Source organism: Microcebus murinus, chromosome 10 (assembly GCF_040939455.1).
Source record: "Microcebus murinus isolate Inina chromosome 10, M.murinus_Inina_mat1.0, whole genome shotgun sequence".
Taxonomy (NCBI): domain Eukaryota; kingdom Metazoa; phylum Chordata; class Mammalia; order Primates; family Cheirogaleidae; genus Microcebus; species Microcebus murinus.
In genome coordinates this window covers 93,488,188-93,513,376 of record NC_134113.1, presented here as the reverse complement: position 1 = coordinate 93,513,376, position 25,189 = coordinate 93,488,188, and the positions used below count along the sequence as shown (strand labels likewise).

The following is a 25,189-nucleotide window of genomic DNA, read 5'->3' as shown; positions in this document are numbered from 1 at the left end:
GCAGGGGAGGCCGACAAGAGGCCAAACAGGACTTGGAGTAGTGTCAGCAGGTGCACGGCTTAGAAAGGATCTCAGTGGTTTGGATGCTAAAACGTCTCAACGTACAGCTGCTAACTCAACACTGATTTTTCCCACTCTTGCCTCTGCCATTGTTAAATCTCAGTTAAACTCTGGGGAAGACTCCAGGATACCTAGGCTATTTGTTTCTGTGTCTATTTCACCATTACCTGTAACCATCCTGCAACTCAAGCATCTCTGTTTCATTGGCAGAGGCTATGTGGATTTCCTCTATTTTAGATTACTCATCTGAGAACATATTGCCGCCAATGACTTAGCAGAAGGCGAGGTCCACACTGGGGAGACTGCGTATGAGGAAGAATCCCTGAACTCCTGACGTGCAAGAGCCCCGCCTTCGAGATCATACAACCCCATACTCCTCCTTCTTGTGCCTTAGAACACTCTTCTCTTCAGCAGAGAAGACTATATGATATTACTGACCTCAGCCCAAACCTGGCCCTGACCCAAAAGGAGTGTTTTAACAACCTAGGCAGATAGAATTCAAGAATCTTCCATTCAGCAGTGACTTTTCCACTCTGCGTCTATGGGTGCAGTTGTTGTTTTTCGCCTCAATCCTTACTGCAATAAGACTTTTGCTCATCCTCCTGGGCTGAGGTAGTTTAAAATCTTCAAACATGATATATGTTAAGTACATGAATGAAACTTTACATAAAATTTAATAAAAAGAAAAATAATTCATGAGGAAGCACAAAATTTATTTAAAGCCTAACTGATTTCCTTGGGACGTATAAAAATCTATCTTGCATGTCTGACTGCACCAAAATCCAATAGAAAAACTTTTCATGTGTAAAACTAAACAAGTAATGAGACTTGGCTGGGCGCGGTGGCTCATGCCAGTAATCCTAGCACTCTGGGAGGCCAAGGGAGGAGGATTGCTCAAGGTCAGGAGTTCGAAACCAGCCTGAGCAAGAGCGAGACCTTGTCTCTACTAAAAATAGAAAGAAATTAATTGATCAACTAAAAATATATAGAAAAAATTAGCCAGGTATGGTGGCACATGCCTATAGTCCCAGCTACTCAGGAGGCTGAGGCAGAAGTATTGCTTGAGCCCAGGAGTTTGAGGTTGCTGTGAACTAGGCTGACACCATGGCACTCTAGCCAGGGCAACAGAGTGAGACTCTGTTTCAAAAAAAAAAAAAAAGTAACCAGACTTGTACCCCTGAACCGCTTTTCATGTTTTTCTCTATTTCCTCTTTTGTGTTTCCTCATTTCTGAAGATAATATATACTTCAAGCTAGAAGCTTTAGGTCACTGCAGAAAGTCTTCTGAGTCACATCTCTTCCTTTGCAAGAGTAGACGCAGAAGGATCTACGAACTTGGCCTGTTTGAAGGAAGCCAGACCCCCAGGGAAACATCTTCCGGGAGAGCTCCTGGGACTCCTGGTCAGAGGAAGCCAAAAGGGGGTGTGTGCACACACAATGGCGCCAGAAGGACCTCCGCAAGACAGAGGTGAGCACTCGTCGTCTTCTCAGGTATAGAGAAGGTAATAGGAGCGCGAGGAAATGGGAAAACAGGCACTGAGGTGATAAGAATGACTTTGGGAGAAGAAGGAGACAACTTTTCATCAAAGAATAGTGAATCCAGAGAAAGATGAAAGGAGAAAACAAAACCAGAAACAATTCAGCCCTAGAAGCTTTTAATAGAATATAAATTTAGTGCTCACTTCGGCAGCACATATACTAAAATTGGAACGATACAGAGATTCATGGCCCCTGTTTTAATGTAAAAAAAAAAAGAATATGAATTTAACTATACAAAAAGGTGAGAAATTGAAGACAAAATGATATTGGACAGGCCAGGTTTAGTGGCTCACACCTGTAATCGTAGCACTCTGGGAGGCCAAGGCAGGAGGATCTTTTGAGGCCAGGAGTTCGAGACCAGCCCGGGCAATAGCAAGACCCCGTCTCTACAAAAAAGAGAAAAATTAGCCAGGTGTGGTGGTACATATCTGTAATTCCAGCTACTCTGGAGGCTGAGGCAGGAGGATCACTTGAGCCCAGGAGTTTGAGGTTGCTGTGAGCTATGATGACACCACTGCACTCAAGCCCCAGCAGCAAATAAGACCCTGTTTCTAAAAACAATAATACAATTTGATATTGGAAAAAGGCGAGGAATCATGGGAAGGATGTAAGTGAGATTCCAGGGGAAAGAGAGTTGGGAATTGGAAGGTGCAGTTTACTCTGGACGAGTTTCGCCTGGATTTGTCTTGGGCTCCAGGGTATTATCTGGTCGTTTGTTCTGAGGAATGTCTATGATCTCTTTTTGCTTTCGCATTTTTTTCTGTTTTAGTTTTGTCCATAGCCTGACTTTATAGTTATTTTAAATTTTTATTTATTTATCTGTTTTCTTTTCCTATATCACAAGATACCAAGTAAACTTTCCTGTTCTAAGGTGTTTGGGCTTCTGGTTTCCCAGCGCCCTGGCAGTGGAGATTGTAACTGTGCATTTGTCTTGCTGATCTGACAGAGAAAGAGGTCTGGTGGCTCCAGGTGAAGGTCTGGTCTGTGGCTGTGATATCCATCTCTCTCCTCAGCGCCTGTTTCGTTGTGAGCTCTGTGGGTAAGTTCTTGGCTAAAATGCAGTGATCTCTTGATCCTTTCCCAGGCACTTTCTATAGATTTCCTGAAGAACTAGTTTCCCCTTTCTTGACATAAAGTGGAAACTCTGAGAATGCCATGATTTTCATGAAATAAGTAATGACTACTATTATTATCATTTATTATTTGGATAATTATCTATTCCAGGGTTCATTTGCACAGTCTTAGTTGCATTTTCTCACATGTGATCATAACTTGTTTAGTCAGCTTGGGCTGCCACAACAAAATACCACAGACTGGGTGAGTTAAACAAGAGAATTTTATTTTCGGCCGGGCACAGTGGCTCACGCCTGTGATCCTAGCACTCTGGGAGGCTGAGGTGGGCAGATCACTCGAGGTCAGGAGTTCGAAACCAGTCTGAGCAAGAGCGAGACCCTGTCTCTACTATAAATAGAAAGAAATTAATTGGCCAACTAATAGATATAGAAAAAATTAGCCAGGCATGGTGGTGCATGCCTGTAGTCCCAGCTACTCGGGAGGCTGAGGCAGGAGGATTGCTTGAGCCCAGGAGTTTGAGGTTGCTGTGAGCTAGGCTGATGCCACGGCACTCACTCTAGCCTGGGCAACAAAGCGAGACTCTGTCTCAGAAAAGAAAAGAAAAGAAAAGAAAAGAAAAGAAAAGAAAAGAAAAGAAAAGAAAAGAAAAGAAAAGAAAAGAAAAGAAAAGAAAAGAAAAGAAAATTTTACTTTCTCACAGTTCTGGAGGCTGGAAGTCTGAGATCAGGATCCCAGCATAGTCAGGTCCGGTGATGCTGTAGACCCCAGATTTACACTCCTGTACCTGAGCAAACACCAAACGCCGTGACACTGGTGCTTGGTGGTAGAGACAAGTTTATCTGATTTGGCCACAGTGAGAAGACAGAAGAGCAAGAACTCTCAGATCCAACTCCCCAAAAGGATGAAGTAGGGGGGTTTTATGCAGGAAGGGGTAGTGAGGGAGGGGGTTCTAGGAGATGGAGGGTGCGGTCTGTGTTTCTTCAGTGCCGGATAACATCTTGAGCAACCAGACTTCTGAATATCAGCAGCTAACTTCTTCCTTCACTCCCTCTGCAAAACAGATTCATAAATTTTTCTTGTTTGCATTCAACAGAAACGTGAAAAATAAATAAATTTTTCGGCGGGGCACGGTGGCTCACGCCTGTAATCCTAGCTCTCTGGGAGGCCGAGGAGGGCGGATTGCTCAAGGTCAGGAGTTTGAAACCAGCCTGAGCAAGAGCAAGACCCCGTCTCTACTAAAATAGAAAGAAATTGATTGGACAACTAAAAATATGTAGAAAAAATTAGCCGGGCATGGTGGCGCATGCCTGTAGTCGCAGCTACTCGGGAGGCTGAGGCAGAAGGATCGCCTGAGCCTAGGACTTTGAGGTTGCTGTGAGCTAGGCTGATGCCAGGGCACTCTAGCCAAGGCAATACAGCGAGACCCTGTCTCAAAAAAAAAAAAAAAAATTAAGTGAGGATAAGCAAAAAGTCAGATTTTGCTCCATGTGCATGCCAATGAGCAAAAGAGACCATTTTTAGTGAAAGATGCCTAAATGTCTCCAAAAGGATAGGATTCACCCTGCTTTTAATTTTACCCCCATCTATTTACTTGTAGTTACAGCAGTTAGAAAACTTCGGAAAAACTAAAAGATCTGTAATCTTTCCAGATTAATAAAATTAGGAAGATGCTGTTAGCTAGCAAGTCAACAAATGCTTCCTGAATACCTTCCATGAGCAGCTCACTTTTCTAAGCGCTGGATATAGAGAGTCAAATTCCTTCCCTAGACTGTACATTCTAGTGGGGAGATATATATATATATATATATATATATATATATATATATATATGTAAACTTACAAACAAATAACATAAATGAGTACAAGAAAGGGTTGGCTACACATTTTTTTGCCAGGCTTGCACAGAAACAAGCCTGGGAGGAGAGCAGTGTGGGTTGACGTGGGATGGGAGGAAAAGAAGCGTTGTAGACCTTATAAGAGCATAAGGGTCTATAACGCAACATAGATCCGCACGCAACTTAAAAGAATGAGAACTAACCTCTTTCTCTTTCTCAGTGACTTACAGTAATTCTGTGTATAGCAAAAACAAGAAGCTGTCCAAGTTACAAGAATATCAACAGTTTTATTCAAGTCTGACCTGCGTCATCGGAGGAAAGGAGGTAGAAGGTACAGCTTTGCAATGAGCAGCAAGACTTCCTTTACTATTCATTAAATTCTCAGTCGTATTTGTATTTTACTTATATTTTTAGAAATGGGGTCTCACTCTGTTGCCCAGGCTGGGGCACAGTGGTGTGATCACAGCTCACTGCAACCTGGAACTCCTGCGCTCAAGCCCACCTGAGGAGCCTAGTGTGATATATGCTGTATCTTTGGCTCTGAAAGTTTCAAACTGCAGGCTGGGTCATGCTGCTGGTTTCTTAAACTATCCACTTGGATATCTTAAATAGATGTCTCATTACAGTTCAGTTTTATACGCTAAAATAAAAAAAAGAGAGAAAAATTAATAAAATAAAATTTAAAAAAATAGACGTCTCAAAGTTAAAGTATCAAACAAGGATCCTCAAAACTGTCTCTCTTCTTCCTGCCTCCTCATTGCTGAAGCCTAAAACTCAAGATTTGGTCTTAGCAGTTCCTCTTTACTCAACATCCTCACCCCCTATCCAGTTTATCACTAAGTTTAACAGTAAGTAAGATCCCTTTCTCTATGGAATTCTGAATTAACTGAGAAATAAATATGCACAGGATTCACATAAGAATAACATCATCAGCTTTCTTGATGGTAAACCTAAATGGTCAAGTGTGGCTTAGAGTGAGGTCAAACTGTTGCTCTCTAGCCCAGGCCTAGCCCCCTCCTGGGGAAGTAAGTGGTCATGTGTGTCCAGGATCAGGGACTTCCGGGCACAGAGAGCCAAAAAGAGGCAAGCCACACCCAAGAAATGCCTCGATGGCCTTAATCCTCTGCGGGAAAGAAACAGGGACCCAAAGGATGTCAGACTGTTATCTTAAGAACAAAAAACCTGACTCTCCACTCAGGGAGAAACTGAGAGGTGAAGATGGCAAGAGCTTCTTCCTCAAAACTACCACAAGCAGGCAGAAGAGAAAGGCTGTGGCAAAAGTGGGGTGTGGGGAAGGAAAGAATGGTTTATTCTTTCTTTTTTGTTCTTGTTTCATATTTGTTTTTTTTTTTGTTTTTTTTGGTTTTTTTTTTTTGAGACAGAGTCTCGCTTTGTTGCCCAGGCTAGAGTGAGTGCCGTGGCGTCAGCCTAGCTCACAGCAACCTCAAACTCCTGGGCTGGAGTGATCCTTCTGCCTCAGCCTCCCAGGTAGCTGGGACTACAGGCATGCGCCACCATGCCCGGCTAATTTTTTTTTATATATATATCAGTTGGCCAATTAATTTCTTTCTATTTATAGTAGAGACGGGGTCTCGCTCTTGCTCAGGCTGGTTTTGAACTCCTGACCTTGAGCAATCCGCCCGCCTCGGCCTCCCAAGAGCTAGGATTACAGGCGTGAGCCATCATATTTGTTTTAACAATGGCTACAGTATAATCTGATTAGCAAAGTTTACCTTTACTATCAAACCAGTAAGTCAAACCAGATGTAGTGGGTCAGAAAAACTCTTAAGTTTTCTATTTACATAACCATATTAATGTATTTTAAAAAAAAAAAAAAAGAACACTGACAAATTCTAAATGCACCTCCATGACATTGTTATAGAAGTCAAGTTTAAATTATCTAATATAATGATTTTGTCCGGTTTTATAAAACTATAAAAATGTTCTGGCCAGGTGAGCTGGATCACACCTATAATCCTAGCACTTTGGGAGGCCGAGGCGGGCGACTGCTCGAGGTCAGGAGTTCGAAATCAGCCTGAGTGAGACCCCCGTCTCTACTAAAAAAATCGAAAGAAACTAATTGACCAACTAAAAATATATATACAAAAAATTAGCCGGGCATGGTGGCGCATGCCTGTAGTCGCAGCTACTCAGGAGGCTGAGGCAAGAGGATTGCTTGAGCCTAGGAGATTGAGGTTGTTGTGAGCTAGGCTGATGCCAGGGCACTCACCCTAGCCTGGGCAACAAAGTGAGACTCTGTCACAAAAAAATAAATAAAAATAAAAAAATAAAAATAAAAAGACCAGCCTAAGCAACATTGCGGGAGCTAGTCTCTACAAAAAATACAAAAATTAGCTGGGAGTGGTTTGGGCCTGTAGTCCCAGCTACTCAGGAGGCGGAGGCAGGAGGATCGCTTGAGCCCAGGAGTTTGAGGTTGCTGTGAGCTAGGCTGATGCCACGGCACTCTAGCCCGGGCAACAGAGCAAGACCCTGTCTCTAAAAAAAAAAGAAAAACTCATGATCTAATTTGTAATAACATATGGCTAAAATCATGTGTCATATGAAACAAGAAATAAGATACAAGGCATTATATTACTTTGGAAAATGTGTTTACATTGATATAATTAACCCTGACTTGAAAATATAATTAACCTAGTTTAGGAAACAATTAAATGGAAACACATATAAAAAATCAGAAATAATTCCATTAATTTTGGTAAACATGATCAAAACTTCCTTTTTAGTGAAAAAAAAGAGATATAAGGCCAGGCGCTGTGGCTCATGCCTGTAACCCTAGCTCTCTGGGTGGCCGAGCCAGGTGGATTGCTCAAGGTCAGGAGTTTGAAACCAGCCTGAGCAAGAGCGAGACTCTGTCTCTACTATAAATAGAAAGAAATTGGCTGGCCGGGCGCAGTTGCTCACGCCTGTAATCCTAGCACTCTGGGAGGCCAAGGCGGGCGGATTGCTTGAGGTCAGGAGTTTGAAACCAGCCTGAGCAAGAGCGAGACCCCGTCTCTACTAAAATAGAAAGAAATTAATTGGACAACTAATATATATAGAAAAAATTAGCCAGGCATGGTGGCGCATGCCTGTAGTTCCAGCTACTCGGGAGGCTGAGGCAGGAGGATCGCTTGAGCCCATGAGTTCGAGGTTGCTGTGAGCTAGGCTGACGCCACGGCACTCACTCTAGCCTAGGCAACAAAGCGAGACTCTGTCTCAAAAAAAAAAAAACAGATATATATTTCTAAAAACTAATTGTTCTAGCAGCTAGCATATGATTTTATTTTTTGTTATTGAAGGTTGAAAATAACATTAGAAAAGGTGAAATAAGAAAATTGGCTGTAATTGGCATATTTCATGATATGATTGATAACATAGGTTTTAATTAATTATGAATAAGGCACACCAAATTTAAAAGGAATTACATAATTTTGAATTTGTGAGTTTTATCCAGTGCAATTTGAAAATTTTGGTAATACCAGATATTTCTCAGCATATTTAAAATTTTCAATGTCACTAACCAGTACTGGAAACACATATAAAAAATTACAAAGGTAATTTTTTCTTTCCAACCACTGACATACCCTGGTGATGACTATTGAGAATAGCTGAAAAGAATTGCCTCCAAGTATCATGAAAAAAGCCATTTTTAGTGTGTGATATTTCTCCTCAAATCTCTCTGTGCCCTCATCAGAATCTCCCTCTAGACTTTACAGTCTGGATCAAAGTGTTCTTTGACAGTAAGTAGGGTATGAAACAGGTGAGGTCACTGTATGAAAACCCTCATGCTGCCACCGCCTACACTCAACTATGTGGCTGAACTCACAACATCCCTATCAGAGCCCAAATACTCCATTTATAATCCCTAAAAATAAATTCATGCAGAAAAAAATGTTTAAGGCAACTCTGTGGAATGGAGATTTCTGGTGACTTGATTAATCATTAAAGGAGGCTTCTCCAAAAATATTTCAAGTAGTCCTTTCCCCCATGGAGTTTTTTTTCCATCTTAGGGCATAGTGATTTTCAGGACAGATGAAAGGTATGCCTTTGTTTTGTGTAGTAGAGAAGAGCTAACATTGAAAGGAAAACAGAACTTATATGACAGTAGGGAAGAATACATATTTATTGCTGCTACATACCTTTTGGAAAGCCTTAGGTTACCATACCCAGTGTGAAGATTTCTAGCCAAAGGCTATATTTCAAGGTTATAGCTCCTTCAGAACCTGTGAAGTAAATTAATTTTACCTAATAAGTTATATCTTAAAAATATAATTTATTATATTTGTGACTCACATCTATAATCCCAGCAATTTGGGAGGCCAAGATGGGTAGATCGCTTGAGCCCAGGAGTTGGAGGTTGCAATGAGCTATGATTGTGCTACTATATTTCAGCCTGGGTGACACAGTGAGACTCTGTCTAAAAAGTAAATCAACAAATATTCCTAATGGAGATATTTGCTGGGCAAAAGCTGCTTCTACTTCATACTTTTTCTTCAAATAAGAACTATGAATAATATAATTTGTCAAATTATTTGTTTGGGTATAATATATACCAATATATAAATATTTACTTTGTTATAATATATGCCAATATATAAATATTTACATACCAAAACATAAAGAAAAATAATTATTTTGACATGGACTACATAGTCATAATTTGTTAGAGGGAATATATATGATCTATGGTGCTGAGCTGACAGTGGCAAAAACAGGTGCTTCTAAAGGCATGCCTTTGGCAGGGTGCGGTGGCTCACGCCTGTAATCCTAGCACTCTGGGAGGCTGAGGCAGGCGGATTGCTCGAGGTCAGGAGTTCGAAACCAGCCTGAGCAAAAGCGAGACTCTGTCTCTACTATAAATAGAAAGAAATTGGCTGGCCGGGCGCGGTTGCTCACGCCTGTAATCCTAGCACTCTGGGAGGCCAAGGCGGGCGGATTGCTTGAGGTCAGGAGTTTGAAACCAGCCTGAGCAAGAGCGAGACCCCGTCTCTACTAAAATAGAAAGAAATTAATTGGACAACTAATATATATAGAAAAAATTAGCCGGGCATGGTGGCACATGCCTGTAGTCCCAGCTACTCGGGAGGCTGAGGCAGGATTGCTTGAGCCCAGGAGTTTGAGGTTGCTGTGAGCTAGGCTGATGCCATGGCACTCACTCTAGTCTGGACAACAAAGCAAGACTCTGTCTCAAAAAAAATATAAAATAAAATAAAAATAAAGGGGTGCCTTTAAGTCTTTTGCATCTAGTATGTCACTTCAGCCTCTCAAAATTCTGAGTGAGGCTGGGCGAGGTGCTCAAGCCTGTAATCCTAGCACTCTGGGAGGCCAAGGCGGGCAGATTGCTCGAGGTCAGGAGTTCGAAACCAGCCTGAGCAAGAGCAAGACCCCGTCTCTACTATAAATAGAAAGAAATTAATTGGCCAACTAATATATATATATAAAATTAGCCGGGCATGGTGGTGCATGCCCGTAGTCCCAGCTACTCAGGAGGCTGAGGCAGAAGGATCGCTTGAGCCCAGGAGTTTGAGGTTGCTGTGAGCTAGGCTGACGCCACGGCACTCACTCTAGCCTGGGCAACAAGCGAGACTCTGTCTCAAAAAAAAAAAAAAAAAGGGGCTGGGCGTGGTGGCTCACGCCTGTAATCCTAGCACTTTGGGAGGCCGAGGTGGGCGGATTGCTCAAGGTCAGGAGTTCGAAACCAGCCTGAGCGAGACCCCGTCTCTACCAAAAATAGAAAGAAATTAATTGACCAACTAAAAATATATGTACAAAAAATTAGCCGGGCATGGTGGCGCATGCCTGTAGTCCCAGCTACTCGGGAGGCTGAGGCAGCAGGATCGCTGAGCCCAGGAGATTGAGGTTGCTTCTGTGAGCTAGGCTGACGCCACGGCACTCACTCTAGCCTGGGCAACAAAGTGAGACTCTGTCTCAAAAAAAAAAAAAAAAAAAAAAAAAATTCTGAGTGAGAAACATCCCCATTTACAAACAAAAAAGATATTTAAGTCTCAGAGTTGTTATATAACTTTCTCAAAATTATAGTGCAAAAAACGAGGTTACAACCCAGGTCTGTCTTATTCTAGATTCATTCTTTGTGATGAGATGATTAACTTTGATAGATATTTACAATTATTAACGATAAATAGAAAATTATCAAGACTCTTTTTGCACAAGATGTAGAGATGGTTCACATATGACCAACATTGAATGGCAAGGACTTGGAGTTAAAGTATTTATCTGTAAAATATTCTTTCTGGGTTTCAAGCAGGGGCTAGACAAGTAAAGCCAGGACCCGAATCCAATTGGCTATCTGCTTTTATAAATAAAATCTTCTCACGCCTGTAATCCTAGCACTCTGGGAGGCCAAGGCCGGCAGATCGCTCAAGATCAGGAGTTCGAAGCCAGCCTGACCAAGAGTGAGACCCCGTCTCTAGTATAAATAGAAAGAAATTAATTAGCAACTAATATATATATAGAAAAAATTAGCCAGGCATGGTGGCGCATGCCTGTAGTCCCAGCTACTCGGGAGGCTGAGGCAGGAGGATCGCTTGAGCCCAGGAGTTTGAGGTTGCTCTGAGCTAGGGATGCCACAGCACTCACTCTAGCCTGGGCAACAAAGCGAGACTCTGTCTCAAAAATAAATAAATAAATAAATAAATAAATAAATAAATAAATAAATAAAATCTTATTGGAACACAGCCATACGCATTTATTTACATGCTATCAATGGTCTCTTTCATGCTGCAATTGTAGAGTTGCAACAGAGACCACATGGCCCGCAAAGCCTAAAATATCTGCTATCTGGCCTTTAACTAAAAGTTTGTTAATCCCTGTTTAGAGTGAAATGATCTAGGGATTAGTAAACATACCAGCAAATAAATTCAGCTCTGGAAAATTTGTGGAAATGGTTGACGGAAACCAACCAAAACTTAATGAGCCATACAACTTTATATGAAGGGTATTCTCTGAATATTTTTTCTTCTCCTATGCTCATTCTGGAAGATTGGAGCTGCTGCCCAACCCTCTGGAGTTCATTTCAGTCTAGCTGCTACTTTATTTCTACTGTGAAGCAATCTTGGGCTGAGCACTGGAAGAACTGCTCCAGGATGGGGGCTGACCTAGCGGTGATCAGCACTGAGGATGAACAGGTACTTCCTAATAAACAAGGAGGTCAGCTAGCCTATTTCCTCTCTTGACTGAGGAAAAGTGTCTTTTTCTATTGCTCTGAAAGTTGGAAGACAGAGAAAAGACTTCTGGTTTAAAAAAAAAAAAAAAGAAAAAGAAAATCTCCCTAATATGGAACATTTATTTTTCCTTGTTTGTTTTAGTTGAAACAGAGTGTCACTCTGTCACCCTGGGTAGAGTGCAGTGGTGCTATTGTAGCTCGCTGCAACCTCCAACTCCTGGACTCTAAGCAATCCTTCTGCCTCAGCCTCCCGGTTAGCTGAGACTACAGGACCACACTGCAACACCCAGGCGGATATTTTTTTTTCTTTTTGGTTGAGACAGGGTTTCATTCCTATTTCGCTTACTCAGGCGGGTCTCAAACTCCTGAGCTCAAGCAATCCTCCCTCCTCGGCCTCCCAGAGTGCTAGGATTACAGGGGTGAGCCACAGCCCCTGGCTTGAGTTCTAATTTCAGTTATTGAATTTTTTAAATCTAGAATTTCTCTTTGCCTCTCTTTCAAATATACTGTCAAATTTTATAATGTTCAATCCAATGTCCAAGTTTGTCTTTTATCTTCAAGAACATGAGAAGCACAGTCAATTTATAGCATGTCTCAAATGGTCCTCATGGGCATAATTATCTTTCATTGAGTGCTAAACATTTTATTTGAAAAATTATTTATAAAAATAATTGGAGGCTTAAGATAATGTTTTCTTCCAGAGAGTATTTTCATTTGCTCTTGCCATATGCCTTGGCACAAGTCCTACATGACATTAATACAATTTCAGGGCTTGAAATTTCTATAATGTCCAGACCAGGCGCGGCGGCTCACGCCTGTAATCCTAGCACTCTGGGAGGCCGAGGCAGGATGATCGCTCAAGGTCAGGAGTTCGAAACCAGCCTGAGCAAGAGCATGTCCCCATCTCTACAATAAATAGAAAGTAATTAATTGGCCAACTAATATGTATAGAAAAAATTAGCCAGGCATGGTGGTGCATGTCTGTAGTCCCAGCTACTCGGGAGGCTGAGGCAGCAGGATCGCTGGAGCCCAGGAGTTTGAGGTTGCTGTGAGCTAGGCTGATACCACGCCTTCACTCTAGCCTGGGCAACAAAATGAGACTCTGTCTCAAAAAATAAAAAAAAAAAATACTGGCTATTGAGTTAGATCTCTATCATTTATTAGTTGTGTGACCTTTGGTAACTTTATCTTTCTAAGTTTCGTATGTAAAATGGGGACAGCAACAGTCTCTGCCTCATAATAGTAGTTGTAAGATTTAAATAAAATAACATAAAAACTCATGGCACAATACTTGGCATGTAGTATGACAATAAATAATTGCAACTACTACTATTATTATAATAAATTTCTTTTTTTTATTCTACTGCATCTACTGAGAAGAAACATCTTTGTTTTATTTATTTTTTTGAGGCATGGTCTCAGTCTGTCGCCCCAGCTAGAGTGCAGTGGCCTCATCACAGCTCACAGCAACCCCAAACTCCTGGGCTCCAGCTATCCTCCTGCCTCATGAGTAGCTGGGACAACAGGCTTGAAAGCTCCCATGCCTGGCTAATTTTTTTTTTTTTTTTTTTCAGTTTTTGTAGAGATGAGGTTTCACTGTGTTGCTCAGGCTAGTCTCAAACTCCTGGCCTCAAACAATCCTCTCACCTCAGCCTCCCAAAGTGCTGGGATTACAGGCGTGAGCCACTACGTCCAGCCAAATATCTTAATTTTAAAATGACTATAAGAATTAATGTTTGGACTGTGCCATGTGAAAATTTAAAGTAAACATAAACTTTAACATCCCAAAGCAAAAAAAATAGAAGTGCTTGTTGAACCCCTCTATTGCCTCTTCTGGATCAGCAAAATTTTCCTAGAGCAAAAGTGGCTATGATTTCCAGCCTCATCTCTTGGGATTTCCATTCTCTTTGGCATCTTGGCCTGGTAATTTTTCACTATTCTCTGGGCTCTTGAGACATTGAGTTTTTTCATATTTCATCTAGTTTATATAGTTGATTTGATTAAGAAGTTTGGTCCAAATTACTTAGTCCACCATTATTGGAAATAAAGTGGAAATCCCACTACATTGCATTTAGTGGAGATATTAGGATTGATATCTACCATTTATATGAAATGCAATTATAAAAAAATGCTTAGAAATAATTAACTGCCTCAAAGAGAAGGAATATTTTACAAACTTGGAAAAAAAATTCAAGTTGCAAGAATCCACTATCTCTTCTAGTTATGTATACCTGGAAAAGAGAAAAGAAAAAGAAAAAAGAAAAAAAAGAACCCACTATCAAGAACTGATAAGTAGGGCCGGGTGTGGTGGCTCATGCCTGTAATCCTAGCTCTCTGGGAGGCCGAGACGGGTAGATTGCTCTAAGTCAGGAGTTCGAAACCAACTTGAGCAAGAGCGAGACCCGTCTCTACTAAAAATAGAAAGAAATTAATTGGCTGACTAATAGATATAGAAAAAATGAGCCGGGCATGGTGGCGCATGCCTGTAGTCCCAGCTACTCAGGAGGCTGAGGCAGCAGGATTGCTTGAACCCAGGAGATTGAGGTTGCTGTGAGCTAGGCTGACTCCACAGCACTCACTCTAGCCTGGGCAACAAAGCGAGACTCTGTCTCAAAAAAAAAAAAGAAGAGCGAGACCCCCGTCTCCACTAAAAATAGACAGAAATTAATTGGCCAACTAAAAATATATAGAAAAAATTAGCCGGGCATGGTGGCGCATGCCTGTAGTCCCAGCTACTCCGGAGGCTGAGGCAGGAGGGTTGCTTGAGCCCAGGAGTTGGAGGTTGCTGTGAGCTAGGCTGCCGCCATGGCACTCACTCTAGCCTGGGCAACACGGTGAGACTCTGTCTCAAAAAAAAAAGAATTGATAAGTATATGAAAATACAGCTTCCCTGAAATTTCCCAAATAAAAATTGATCTGGTAAAAATGGATTATACAATTTTGGGGCTTCTGAGGGGACTATAATTATCATCTTTCCTGCAAAGGCTATGAATGAAAACATTAAAAAGCATAAAGCAGAAAGGACAAAAAGAGTTACCTTTATTGCTGACAAAGGTTAAACAGGAAAATGTCAATTCGTGTGACTTCAGAACCAGACTGCCTTACCCGCCAACAGGATTGTGACTGGCTCACACTAAGGACAGAAATATCCATGGGAAATCCAATGGGGCCTCTTGCTGTCTGTGAGCAAGCTTCCCCAAAGAAGAAAAGCATAGCTGTGCTATGAGCGCTCAGTTATGATTCCCAAGCGTATCAAGCATACCCAGCCATTCTTACCAAATTTCCCGGTCTCAAGAGACACTTCTCCCCTGGGTATGAATAAAGGGCAGAGAGAAACCTTAAGATCTACTAATCTTAAGAAAACTTAAGATCTACTCCCTTCACAAGAAGAATATATTGGGAGTGAGGGAGAAAGTGCCCCACTACGTGCAGAGCTTTGAAGAATCCGATCATTTAGCAAAGAAGTAAGTGAGAATTTATTATGATCATGGATAGAACTCACTTCTGTACATGCTAAACATCCTGCTCACAAGTGCTGTCTCTGATCCTGCCCCCTCAGCCAGAGCAAACCTGGGTAGGGGCCCTCATGGCCATTCCTAGATTCTCTCCTTTTCTTCTCTTGCCCCTAAGGCCATAAAGAGGTCAATTCAACTTGAGTTCTCTAAGTGCTAGGATTCTTTTCTTTTCTTCCCTCAGGATTTTATCACCCAGAATCTGAATGAAGAGTCTGCTTATTTTATGGGGCTGTCAGATCCCGAAGGCCAGAGACATTGGCAATGGGTTGATCGAACACCATACAACGAAAGTGCCACGTGAGTAGAGAATTGAATAATGAAATCCTGGGTCATGCAGGGAGTTTAGGATGTTCCATCTATTAGCTTTTAAGCAAAAAAACAGACAATAAAACTCACAGCACTTTTTTTTAAGACCTAAGTCTATTTGACATCAAAGGCTGCTACATTTAACACATTGACTGCCACACTAGAAAAAACAATTTTCTCCTTGGGGCCATGATGTTTTATTATGAAGAGATAGTATAAAAACTTCGAAAACAAAATGATCATTTTTGATTTAATGAAAAATTTGTTATTTTTTATTGTTTTCTGCACATCAGTTATATACAACTTGAAAAATAGTTCCTATGGCTCCCAAGATGAAGAGATGTGTGAGTTACATAGGATTCACAAGCCTCCAGGCTCAAAACTAGCATGAGTTAAATACAATTCACGTGGCAGTTAATCTGTTAAGTTTCTAAATAAAACAAAAATTCATCAATAGTATAATCAATTACTAAGATTCAATATTTCTCATAAAGTGAAAATGTTAATTCTGATAGTCTTATAATTACTCTTTTTAGATACGGGGTCTCGCTCTGTCACCCAGGCTAGAGTGCAGTGGCAAAATCATAGCTTACTACAGTTTCAAATTTCTGGGCTCAAGTGATTCTCCCACCTCAGACTCCTGAGTAGCTAAGACTACAGGTGTGCACCACCACGCCTGGCTAACATTAAAAATTTTTTGGGCCGGGCGCGGTGGCTCACGCCTGTAATCCTAGCTCTCTGGGAGGCCGAGGCGGGCGGATTGCTCAAGGTCAGGAGTTCGAAACCAGCCTGAGCAAGAGCGAGACCCCGTCTCTACTATAAATAGAAAGAAATTAATTGGCCAACTAATATATACAAAAAATTAGCCGGGCATGGTGGCGAATGCCTGTAGTCCCAGCTACTAGGGAGGCTGAGGCAGCAGGATTGCTTGAGTCCAGGAGTTGAAGGTTGCTGTGAGCTAGGCTGACGCCACGGCACTCACTCTAGCCTGGGCAACAAAGCGAGACTCTGTCTCAAAAAAAAAAAAAAAAATTTTTTTGTAGAGACAGGGATCTCACTATGTTGCCCAGGTTAGTATCAAACTCCTGGGTTCAAGTGACCCTCTGGTCTTGGCCTCTGAAAGTGCTGGGATTACAGGTATGAGCCACTGTGACTGGCCTAATTACTATTTTTTTTTTTTTTTTGAGACAGAGTCTCACTCTGTTGCCCTGGCTAGAGTGAGTGCTGTGGCGTCAGCCTAGCTCACAGCAACCTCAAACTCCTGGGCTCAAGCAATCCTCCTGCCTCAGCCTCCCGAGTAGCTGGGACTACGGGCATGTGCCACCATGCCCGGCTAATTTTTTCTGTATGTATTACTTGGCCAATTAATTTCTTCCTATTTATAGTAGAGACGGGGTCTCTCTCTTGCTCAGGCTGGTTTCGAACTCCTGACCTCGAGCAATCCGCCCGCCTTGGCCTCCCAGAGTGCTAGGATTACAGGCGTGAGCCACCGCGCCGGGCCCCCTAATTACTCTTAATTACATAGGGTTTTTTTTCACAAACTTTGAAGTATTTTAGTACACATTACTACCTTTGACATTCATCTCAACCATGTGAAATATATAAGGATATTACTCTAGTCCCCATTTTTTTAGATAGGAAAACTGAAAATCAGGGAAATTAAATTACTTGCACAAAATAATAGAGAGTAAGTAGCAGATTTAGGGAATTTACCTGTTCTTCAGCTTTCAAAAGCAGGGCATAGAAAAAAAAAACTGGGGAGGCGTGAGGAGGGGAAGGGTAAAAACCTACTTAACAGGTACAATGAACACTATTTGGGTGATAACTCATAACTCTGACTAAAGTATTATAAAAGCTTTTCATGGCTGGGCATGGTGGCTCACGCCTGTAATCCAAGCACTCTGGGAGGCCAAGGCGGGCGGATTGCTCGAGGTCAGGAGTTCGAAACCAGCCTGAGCAAGAGTGAGACCCCATCTCTACTATAAATAGGAAGAAATTAACTGGCCAACTAATACATATAGAAAAAATTAGCCGGGCATGGTGGTGCATGCCTGTAGTCCCAGCTACTCGGGAGGCTGAGGCAGAAAGATCACTTGAGCCCAGGAGTTTGAGGTCGCTATGAGCTAGGCTGACACCACGGCCTAGTCTAGCCTGGGCAACAAAGTGAGACTCTGTCTCAAAAAATAAATAAATAAATGAAAGCTCTTCGTGTAACAAAAACATTTGTTCCCCCTTAATATTTTGAAATTTAAAAAAGAGAGAAGGGGCATTTGGGTATGTCTGACCTTGCTTCTCACAGTTTAACCCTAGCCCCTTCACAGTCTCCAACCCTTTCCAAATTGTCATTTGTTCGTTTCAAAACACTATCATCTGGGCGCTGTGAGGCTCCGCTCTGGCTGCAGGTGGGAGAACCGTCTGGGCTCTGCTGGAGTCGTGTTTCCGAGGGACTGAGGAGACCATCAGGAACCGAAGATGCCGAAACCAGTCGGTGTCCCAGTTACCACCATGGATGCAGGGCTGGAGTTTGCAATCCAGCCAAATACAACTGGAAAACAACTTTTTGATCGGGTGGTTAAGACTATCGGCCTCCGGGAAGTGTGGTACTTTGGCCTCCAGGATGTGGATAATAAAGGATTTCCTACCTGGCTGAAACTTGATAAAAAGGTGTCTGCCCAGGAGGTCAGGAAGGAGAATCTGCTCCAGTTCAAGTTCGGGGCCAAGTTCTATTCCCTCCAAGTGAAGGAGGGAATTCTCAGCCACGAGATTTACCGTCCCCCTGAGACCACAGTGCTGCTGGGGTCCTGTGCCGTGCAGGCCAAGTTTGGGGACTACAACGAAGAAGTGCACAAGGCTGGGTACCTCGGCTCTGAGCAGCTGATCCCTCAAAGAGTTACGGACCAGCACAGACTGACCAGGGACCAGTGGGAGGACCGGATCCAGGTGTGGCACGCAGAGCACCGTGGGATGCTCAAAGGCAGTGCTATGTTGGAGTATCTGAAGATTGCTCAGGACCTGGAAATGTATGCAATCAACTATTTTGAGATAAAAAATAAGAAAGGAACAGACCTCTGGCTTGGAGTTGATGCCCTTGGACTAAATATTTATGAGAAAGATGATAAGTTGACCCCAAAGATTGGCTTCCCTTGGGGTGAAATCAGGAACATGTCTTTCAATGACAAAAGGTTTGTCATTAAGCCCATCGACAAGAAGGCACCTGACTTCGTATTCTATGCGCCTCTCCTGAGAATTAACAAGAGGATCCTGCAGCTCTGCATGGGGACCCATGAGCTGGCATGCGCCGCAGGAAGCCCGACGCCTCGGAGGTGCAGCAGGTGAAGGCCCAGGCCCGGGAGGAGCAGCACCAGAAGCGGCTGGAGCGGCAACAGTTGGACACTGAGAAGAAAAGGAGGGAAACTGTTGAGAGAGAAAAAGAACAGATGATGCGTGAGAAGCAGGAGCTGATGCTCAGGCCGCAGGGCTATGAGGAGAAAACCAAGAAGGCGGAGAAAGAACTCTCGCAGCAGATTCAGAGAGCCTTGCAGCTGGAGGAGGAGAGAAAAGGGGCCCAGGAGGAGGCTGAGCGCCCAGAGGCTGACCGTGTGGCCGCGCTGCGGGCCAAGGAGGGCTGGAGAGACAGGCAGTGGATCAGATAAACAGCCAGGAGCAGCGGAGCTTGCAGGGCACACTGCCAAGATCGCCCTCCGGGAGGAGGCCAGGAGCACAGGGCCAAAGAAGCCCAGGATGACCTGGCGAAGACTAAGGAGGAGCTGCACCTGGCGATGACAGCTCCCTCGCCCCCGCCCATGTACGAGCCGGCCGGTTACCACGTCCAGGAGGGCCTGCAGGATGAGGGTCACAGCGCCCAGCTGTCCAGCGAGGGCATCACTGAGGCCGAGAGGAACGAGCATGTGCAGCGGCAGCTGCTGACGCTGAGCAGTGAGCTGTCCCAGGCCAGAGATGAAAATAAAAGGACCCACAGTGGCCTCATCCACAACGAGAACATGAGGCAAGGCTGGGACAAGTACAAGACTCTGCGGCAGATCCGGCAGGGCAACACCAAGCAGCGGATCGACGAGTTTAAGGCCATGTAACGGCCAGGACCAAGAGCAGTGGGGCACTTCGCAGCACGCTGCTTTGAGGCCACTGCCAGCCTTGTCCCGCTTCTATCTTTAGTACTGCAAATCTAGGGGACCCCTTATCGCCTCCCACTTCCTTTAAAAAGAGAGCATTTATCCTGGCAGAAGTATTCTGGGCTAGGAACCAGGGGAAGCTTCCCTGGTTTATTTTCTACAATTGTATCATAGTGCCAAACAGGCCTGATTTTTATGATTATTATTGAATCACTTTCTGTATCGTGCTTAGAGTAGGACTCATCAAATTAAGAGAAGTGCCTATGAAGTATGCGTAACAAACTTCATGCTGGCCTGTGTGATACAAGATCCAGTATCATTAAAGAAAACCACATCGTGGCTTAAATCTGTGCCATACTTTTTCTGTATTTGAAATGAACTCAAATTGATATTTTGATTTCTATGAAGGATTCATCTTTATATATTTAAGATTGCAGGGGGAGGGGGCACGGGCAATATATGTAACCTTAACACTTGTACCCCCATAATACGCTAAAATAAAAAAAAAAGGAGGAAAAAAAAAGATTGCATGTGAAGCACTCACACACACAAATTATTTCCCTCCTGCATCAGTCTGTGTGGCAGGTGGCAGAGCCAGTGTGCACCGGGCGTGAGCTCTGCAGGGAGACACGCTTGGATAAACTTTTTACAAAGTGTTTTTGGGTTTTGCTTAACAGAATACATGGTTGGACTTATACCTAGTTAATGATCAGCTCTAGAGTATAGTATTTATAAGTGATAACGTGGGTTTGTAACATTAGTTTTAAAAAGGGAAAGTTTCGTTCTGTATATTTTGTTACCTTTTACGGAATAATAAAAGAATTACATATTAAAAAAAAAACTATCATCCTTTTTCTCCCTTTCAGATTCTGGCACTCAGGTGAACCCAATAACCCTTCAGAGCGTTGTGTCATAGTCAATTTTCGTCATCCTTCACGACAATGGGGCTGGAATGATATTGATTGTCATGAAACTGAGAAGTCGATTTGTGAGATGACGAAGATCTACTTATAATGGAACACTTTCTATGGAGATGTGTTTGGATGGGCATCTACCATTATAGACAGATAATTTGCTCTTTTTATTTATATGCAAGTTTTATACAGGGGATGCCCATAAAATTTTTCAGTAATCTGTCACCTATTCCACTTATGACAGAATCGGTTCACACATTCATTCATTCATAAAATGAGTGTTTATTGAGCATTCTCGCACGCCACAGTCCACAGCAGCCCATTACAGACAAACAGGGAGAATGCGCCTCCTCTCCTACTCTCTGACAGCTGAGGGGTCAGGTGCCTGTTACGGGCTGGATTGCATCCCTACCCTCCAAAGTCATACGTCGAAACACCTCCAGTACTATACTTGGAGAATCTTTTAAGAGGGGATTGAAATGAGGACATTAGAGTAAGCCCTAATCCAATCTGACCGAATTCTTATCGGAGGAAACTTGAACACAAGACAAGACCACAGGGTGCATGTGCACAGAGGGACTACCTCGTGGAGATGCAGCAAGAGCCGGCCATCTGCAAGTGAACCAGGGTGCTTGGAGCAAACCAGCCCTGCTGGCACCTTGGTCTTGCACTGTCAGCCTCCCGAACCGAGAGAAAAAGAAGGATTTGTTGTGTAAGCCACGCAGTCTGTTCTATTTTGTTATGACAGCCCTAGCAAACCAGTATGGTACTAATATCAGTATTTGATGCAATCTTCCTGTGTGTGTCTGGTCAAAAGATTTTTCATTTCTTTCAGACTTATTACCTTTAGCTAAAAGCATACTATGTGGCAGGATGAAATAGAACATCTCCAAAGAAGGCAATGTTCTTGCTGTGGTCCAGCAAATTATTTGGGCTTCTTAACATTCTTTGTTCAGTCTTGGGCTGGCATCCCACATCAGTGTGCAGAGAAAGGGGAATGAGAGATCATTCTCCTGGTGGGCTGGCATATAGCATTATATTCCTTGCTCTCAGATAGCTCAATAATTTTTTTTTTTTTGGTTCATAGTGTCACAGAAACTTCTGTGTATTGATCACCACCCAAAAAGTCCCCTCATTTGTTCTTTTTTTTTTTTTTTGAGACAGAGTCTCACTTTGTTGCTCAGGCTAGAGTGAGTGCCGTGGTGTCAGCCTAGCTCACAGCAACCTCAAACTCCTGGACCTAAGCGATCCTCCTGCCTCAGCCTCCGGAGTAGCTGTGACTACAGGCACGTGCCACCATGCCCGGCTAATTTTTTCTATATATATTTTAGTAGGCCAATTAATTTCTTTCTATTTTAGTAGAGACGGGGTCTCGCTCTTGCTCAGGCTGGTTTCGACCTCCTGACCTTGAGTGATCCGCCTGCCTTGGCCTCCCAGAGTGCTAGGGTTACAGGCGTGAGCCACTGCCCCTGGCCCCTACAGGTCACTTTATTTCTATTACAACAAAAAACACATCATATTTACAATACAGCCTATAACTCATTGCTCTGGTATACTGATTAGAATTGATTATGGTAAAGCTGGTTCTGTCCATGACTTTCCCAACCTGACTTCCTGAGATTATGCCCTAATTATCTTGATACAACTAAGTCATTTCATTTCTTCAGCTACACATTTCCTCACTAGACTTTAGGGTTGGTTATTTTAAAAATCTGACCTTAAACACTACACGTAGAATTTACCAGTTTAACTCCCAGAGAGCAACTTAACACAATTCTTCTCATTTGTCCATCTATATGAATAGTTATTCACTTGTTTATTTTTTGATTTTTGTTTTGTTTTGTTTCTCTGTTGCCCAGGCTAGAGTGCAGTGGCATGACCACTGACTCACAACAATCTCAAATTCTTGGGCTCAATAAATCGTACTGGCTCCGCCTCCCCAGTGGCTGGGACTATAGGCATGTGCCACCATGCCTAGGTAAATTTTTTTTTGAGACAGAGTTCTGTGGCTCAGTGTAGAGTGCCATGGCATCAGCCTAGCTCACTGCAGCCTCAAACTCCTGGGTTCAAGTGATCCTCCTGCCTCAGCCTCCCGAGTAGCTGGGACTACAGGCACGCACCACCATGCCTAGCCAAATTTTTCTGTTTTTAGTAGAGACGGGGTCTTGCTCTTGCTCAGGCTGGTAACAAACTCCTGGCCTCAAGCAATCCTCCTGCGTCAAGCTCCCAGAGTGCTAGAATTACAGGCGTGAGCCCCTGCACCTGGCATACATCAGTAGTTTAAACCTTGTTTTCACTTTATAATCACAATCCTAAGGAGCTTTCAAAAAATACCTCACCCTGGGCATCCATATTTTTTAGTTCCTAAGGATACAGAACCTCTGATCTACATTTATTATTGTGCAATAGCATTTTATACACAAGCTCAGAACTATGAGGTGGACACCTCCTGAACAGATGTGAGAGGATTACATTTGATAATGGTATTTAGTTTCCTGTTACTGCTGTAACAAATCAACACGAACTTAGTGGCTTAAAGAAACACAAATTATGCCTGACACGGTGGCTCACGCCTGTAATCCTAGCACTCTGGGAGGCGGAGGCAGGAGGATTGTTTGAGCTCAGGAGTTCGAGACCAGCCTGAGCAAGAGCAAGAGCCTGTCTGTACTAAAAAATAGAAAGAAATTAGCTGGACAACTAAAAATACATATATATAAATATAAAAAATTAGCTGGGCATGGTGGCGCATGCCTGTATTCCCAGCTACTTGGGAGGCTGAGGCAGGAGGATCGCTTGAGCCCAGGAGACTGAGGTTGCTGTGAGCTAGGCTGACGCCACGGCACTCTAGCCCAGGCAACATAGTGAGACTCTGTTTCAAAAAAAAATAAAAGAAATGTGGAACCTGAGGTCCCACACCAGACCTATGAATCAGAATCTGCATTTAACAAGATCCCCCGTGAGATCTATATGCACGCCAAAGTTTTTGAAGCACTTCTATAAAATGGATATGATTATCCCCATTTTACAGATAAGGCAAAAAAGGCACAGGTAACAAACTTGCCCAAGGTCACACCAACAGAAATTGGTGAAGCCCAGGTTAGAGTCCAGGCAGGCAGACTCCATAGCCCTAGGCTTAGCTATTTTCATTGGAACACAGGAATAAAATAGAATAAAATGGAAAAAATAGGAGGTCTGCTCCTAGTAAGGAGCTCCTAATTTCAGAGTTAAATAGTGTTGATCTCAAGGTATAGACAGAGGGTAGGCAGGGGAAATGGTACAATGGAAGAGGGAGGCTTACGTGGAGAGGGCCCCCGGTGGCATGCCTCTCCACCTGGTCCTAAAGGAGTTGGGGCAGCCTGAGAGACTTGAGATGAAGTATAATACATGAAATTTACTCTCAAATATCTGTTTAAAAAACAGAGAAGGCCGGGCGCGGTGGCTCACGCCTGTAATCCTAGCTCTCTGGGAGGCCGAGGCGGGCGGATTGCTCGAGGTCAGGAGTTCAAAACCAGCCTGAGCAAGAGCGAGACCCCGTCTCCACTATAAATAGAAAGAAATTAATTGGCCAACTAATATATACAAAAAATTAGCCGGGCATGGTGGCGAATGCCTGTAGTCCCAGCTACTTGGGAGGCTGAGGCAGGAGGATTGCTTGAGCCAGGAGATTGAGGTTGCTGTGAGCTAGGCTGACGCCACGGCACTCACTCTAGCCTGGGCAACAAAGCGAGACTCCATCTCAAAAAAAAAAAAAAAAAAAAAACAGAGAAAAAGGCCGGGCGCGGTGGCTCACGCCTGTAATCCTAGCACTTTGGGAGGCCGAGGCGGGCGGATTGCTCAAGGTCAGGAGTTCGAAACCAGCCTGAGCGAGACCCCGTCTCTACCAAAAATAGAAAGAAATTAATTGACCAACTAAAAATATATATACAAAAAAAAATTAGCCGGGCATGGTGGCGCATGCCTGTAGTCCCAGCTACTCAGGAGGCTGAGGCAGAAGGATCGCTGAGCCCCGGAGATTGAGGTTGCTGTGAGCTAGGCTGACGCCATGGCACTCACTCTAGCCTGGGCAACAAAGCGAGACTCTGTCTCAAAAAAAAAAAAAAAAAAAAAAACAGAGAAAAAAATAAAGTGTTAAATTAAATGTGGCGCTTGTTAACAATTGGTGTATCTAGGTGAAATGTACACAGAAGGTCATTGGCCTCATCTTGCAACTTTATGTGGTTTGAATTTTGCCCAGGCTGGAGTATAGTGCCATGATCATAGCTCACTGCAGCCTCAAACTCCTGTGCTCAAGGTGTCCTCCTGCCTCAGCAGCCTCCCAAGTAGCTGGAGCATACCACCACACTGGCCAGGGAGCGCGCGCGCAGAGACAGGCCCTCATTCAGGCTGGGCCCCAACTCCTCTTCTCAAGCAATCGTCCTACTTTGGCATCCCAAAGTGCAGGGATCACAGGTGTGAAACCACAACACCTTGCCTAAAATTTTTTTTTAGGAGAAAAAGATTAAAATAAAATGAAAAATGTTATTAGAGTAAGCAATAAAAGTAGAAACCAAGAGCTTTCCTATGTTACAACCAGTTAGAATACATATATTTCAAGAAGAAAGATCTAAAGCCACTCACATCTCTCCACCGTCCAA

At 43.2% G+C, this 25,189-nt stretch overlaps 1 protein-coding gene and 1 pseudogene across 2 annotated transcripts; both read left to right on the top strand.

Annotated features, from left to right (window-relative positions):
• The first annotated feature begins 1,341 nt into the window (after positions 1 to 1,341).
• On the top strand, positions 1,342 to 21,271 carry CLEC4C (C-type lectin domain family 4 member C). 2 transcript variants are annotated; one of them, XM_020287652.2, is made up of 6 exons: positions 1,342 to 1,527; positions 2,545 to 2,637; positions 4,728 to 4,838; positions 11,507 to 11,652; positions 15,387 to 15,502; positions 20,508 to 21,271. In XM_020287652.2, exons 1-6 carry the CDS (start codon positions 1,497 to 1,499, stop codon positions 20,653 to 20,655), a joined length of 645 nt encoding a protein of 214 aa, XP_020143241.2. In that variant the 5' UTR covers positions 1,342 to 1,496; the 3' UTR covers positions 20,656 to 21,271. The 2 variants fall into 2 exon arrangements, with proteins under 2 accessions (XP_020143241.2, XP_075863813.1); XM_076007698.1 differs by lacking the exon at positions 2,545 to 2,637.
• Positions 17,975 to 19,635, top strand: LOC105878270 (ezrin pseudogene; annotated as a pseudogene).
• Positions 21,272 to 25,189: the final 3,918 nt, after the last annotated feature.

Bases quoted from the DNA above. Each gene is read 5' to 3' on its own strand.
- CLEC4C (XM_020287652.2), top strand. From the start codon at position 1,497: ATGGCGCCAGAAGGACCTCCGCAAGACAGAG. The intron at 2,638-4,727 runs GTAAGTTCTTGG...TCTCTTTCTCAG, and splicing joins TTTCGTTGTGAGCTCTGTGG to TGACTTACAGTAATTCTGTG. The intron at 11,653-15,386 runs GTACTTCCTAAT...TTCTTCCCTCAG, and splicing joins TCAGCACTGAGGATGAACAG to GATTTTATCACCCAGAATCT.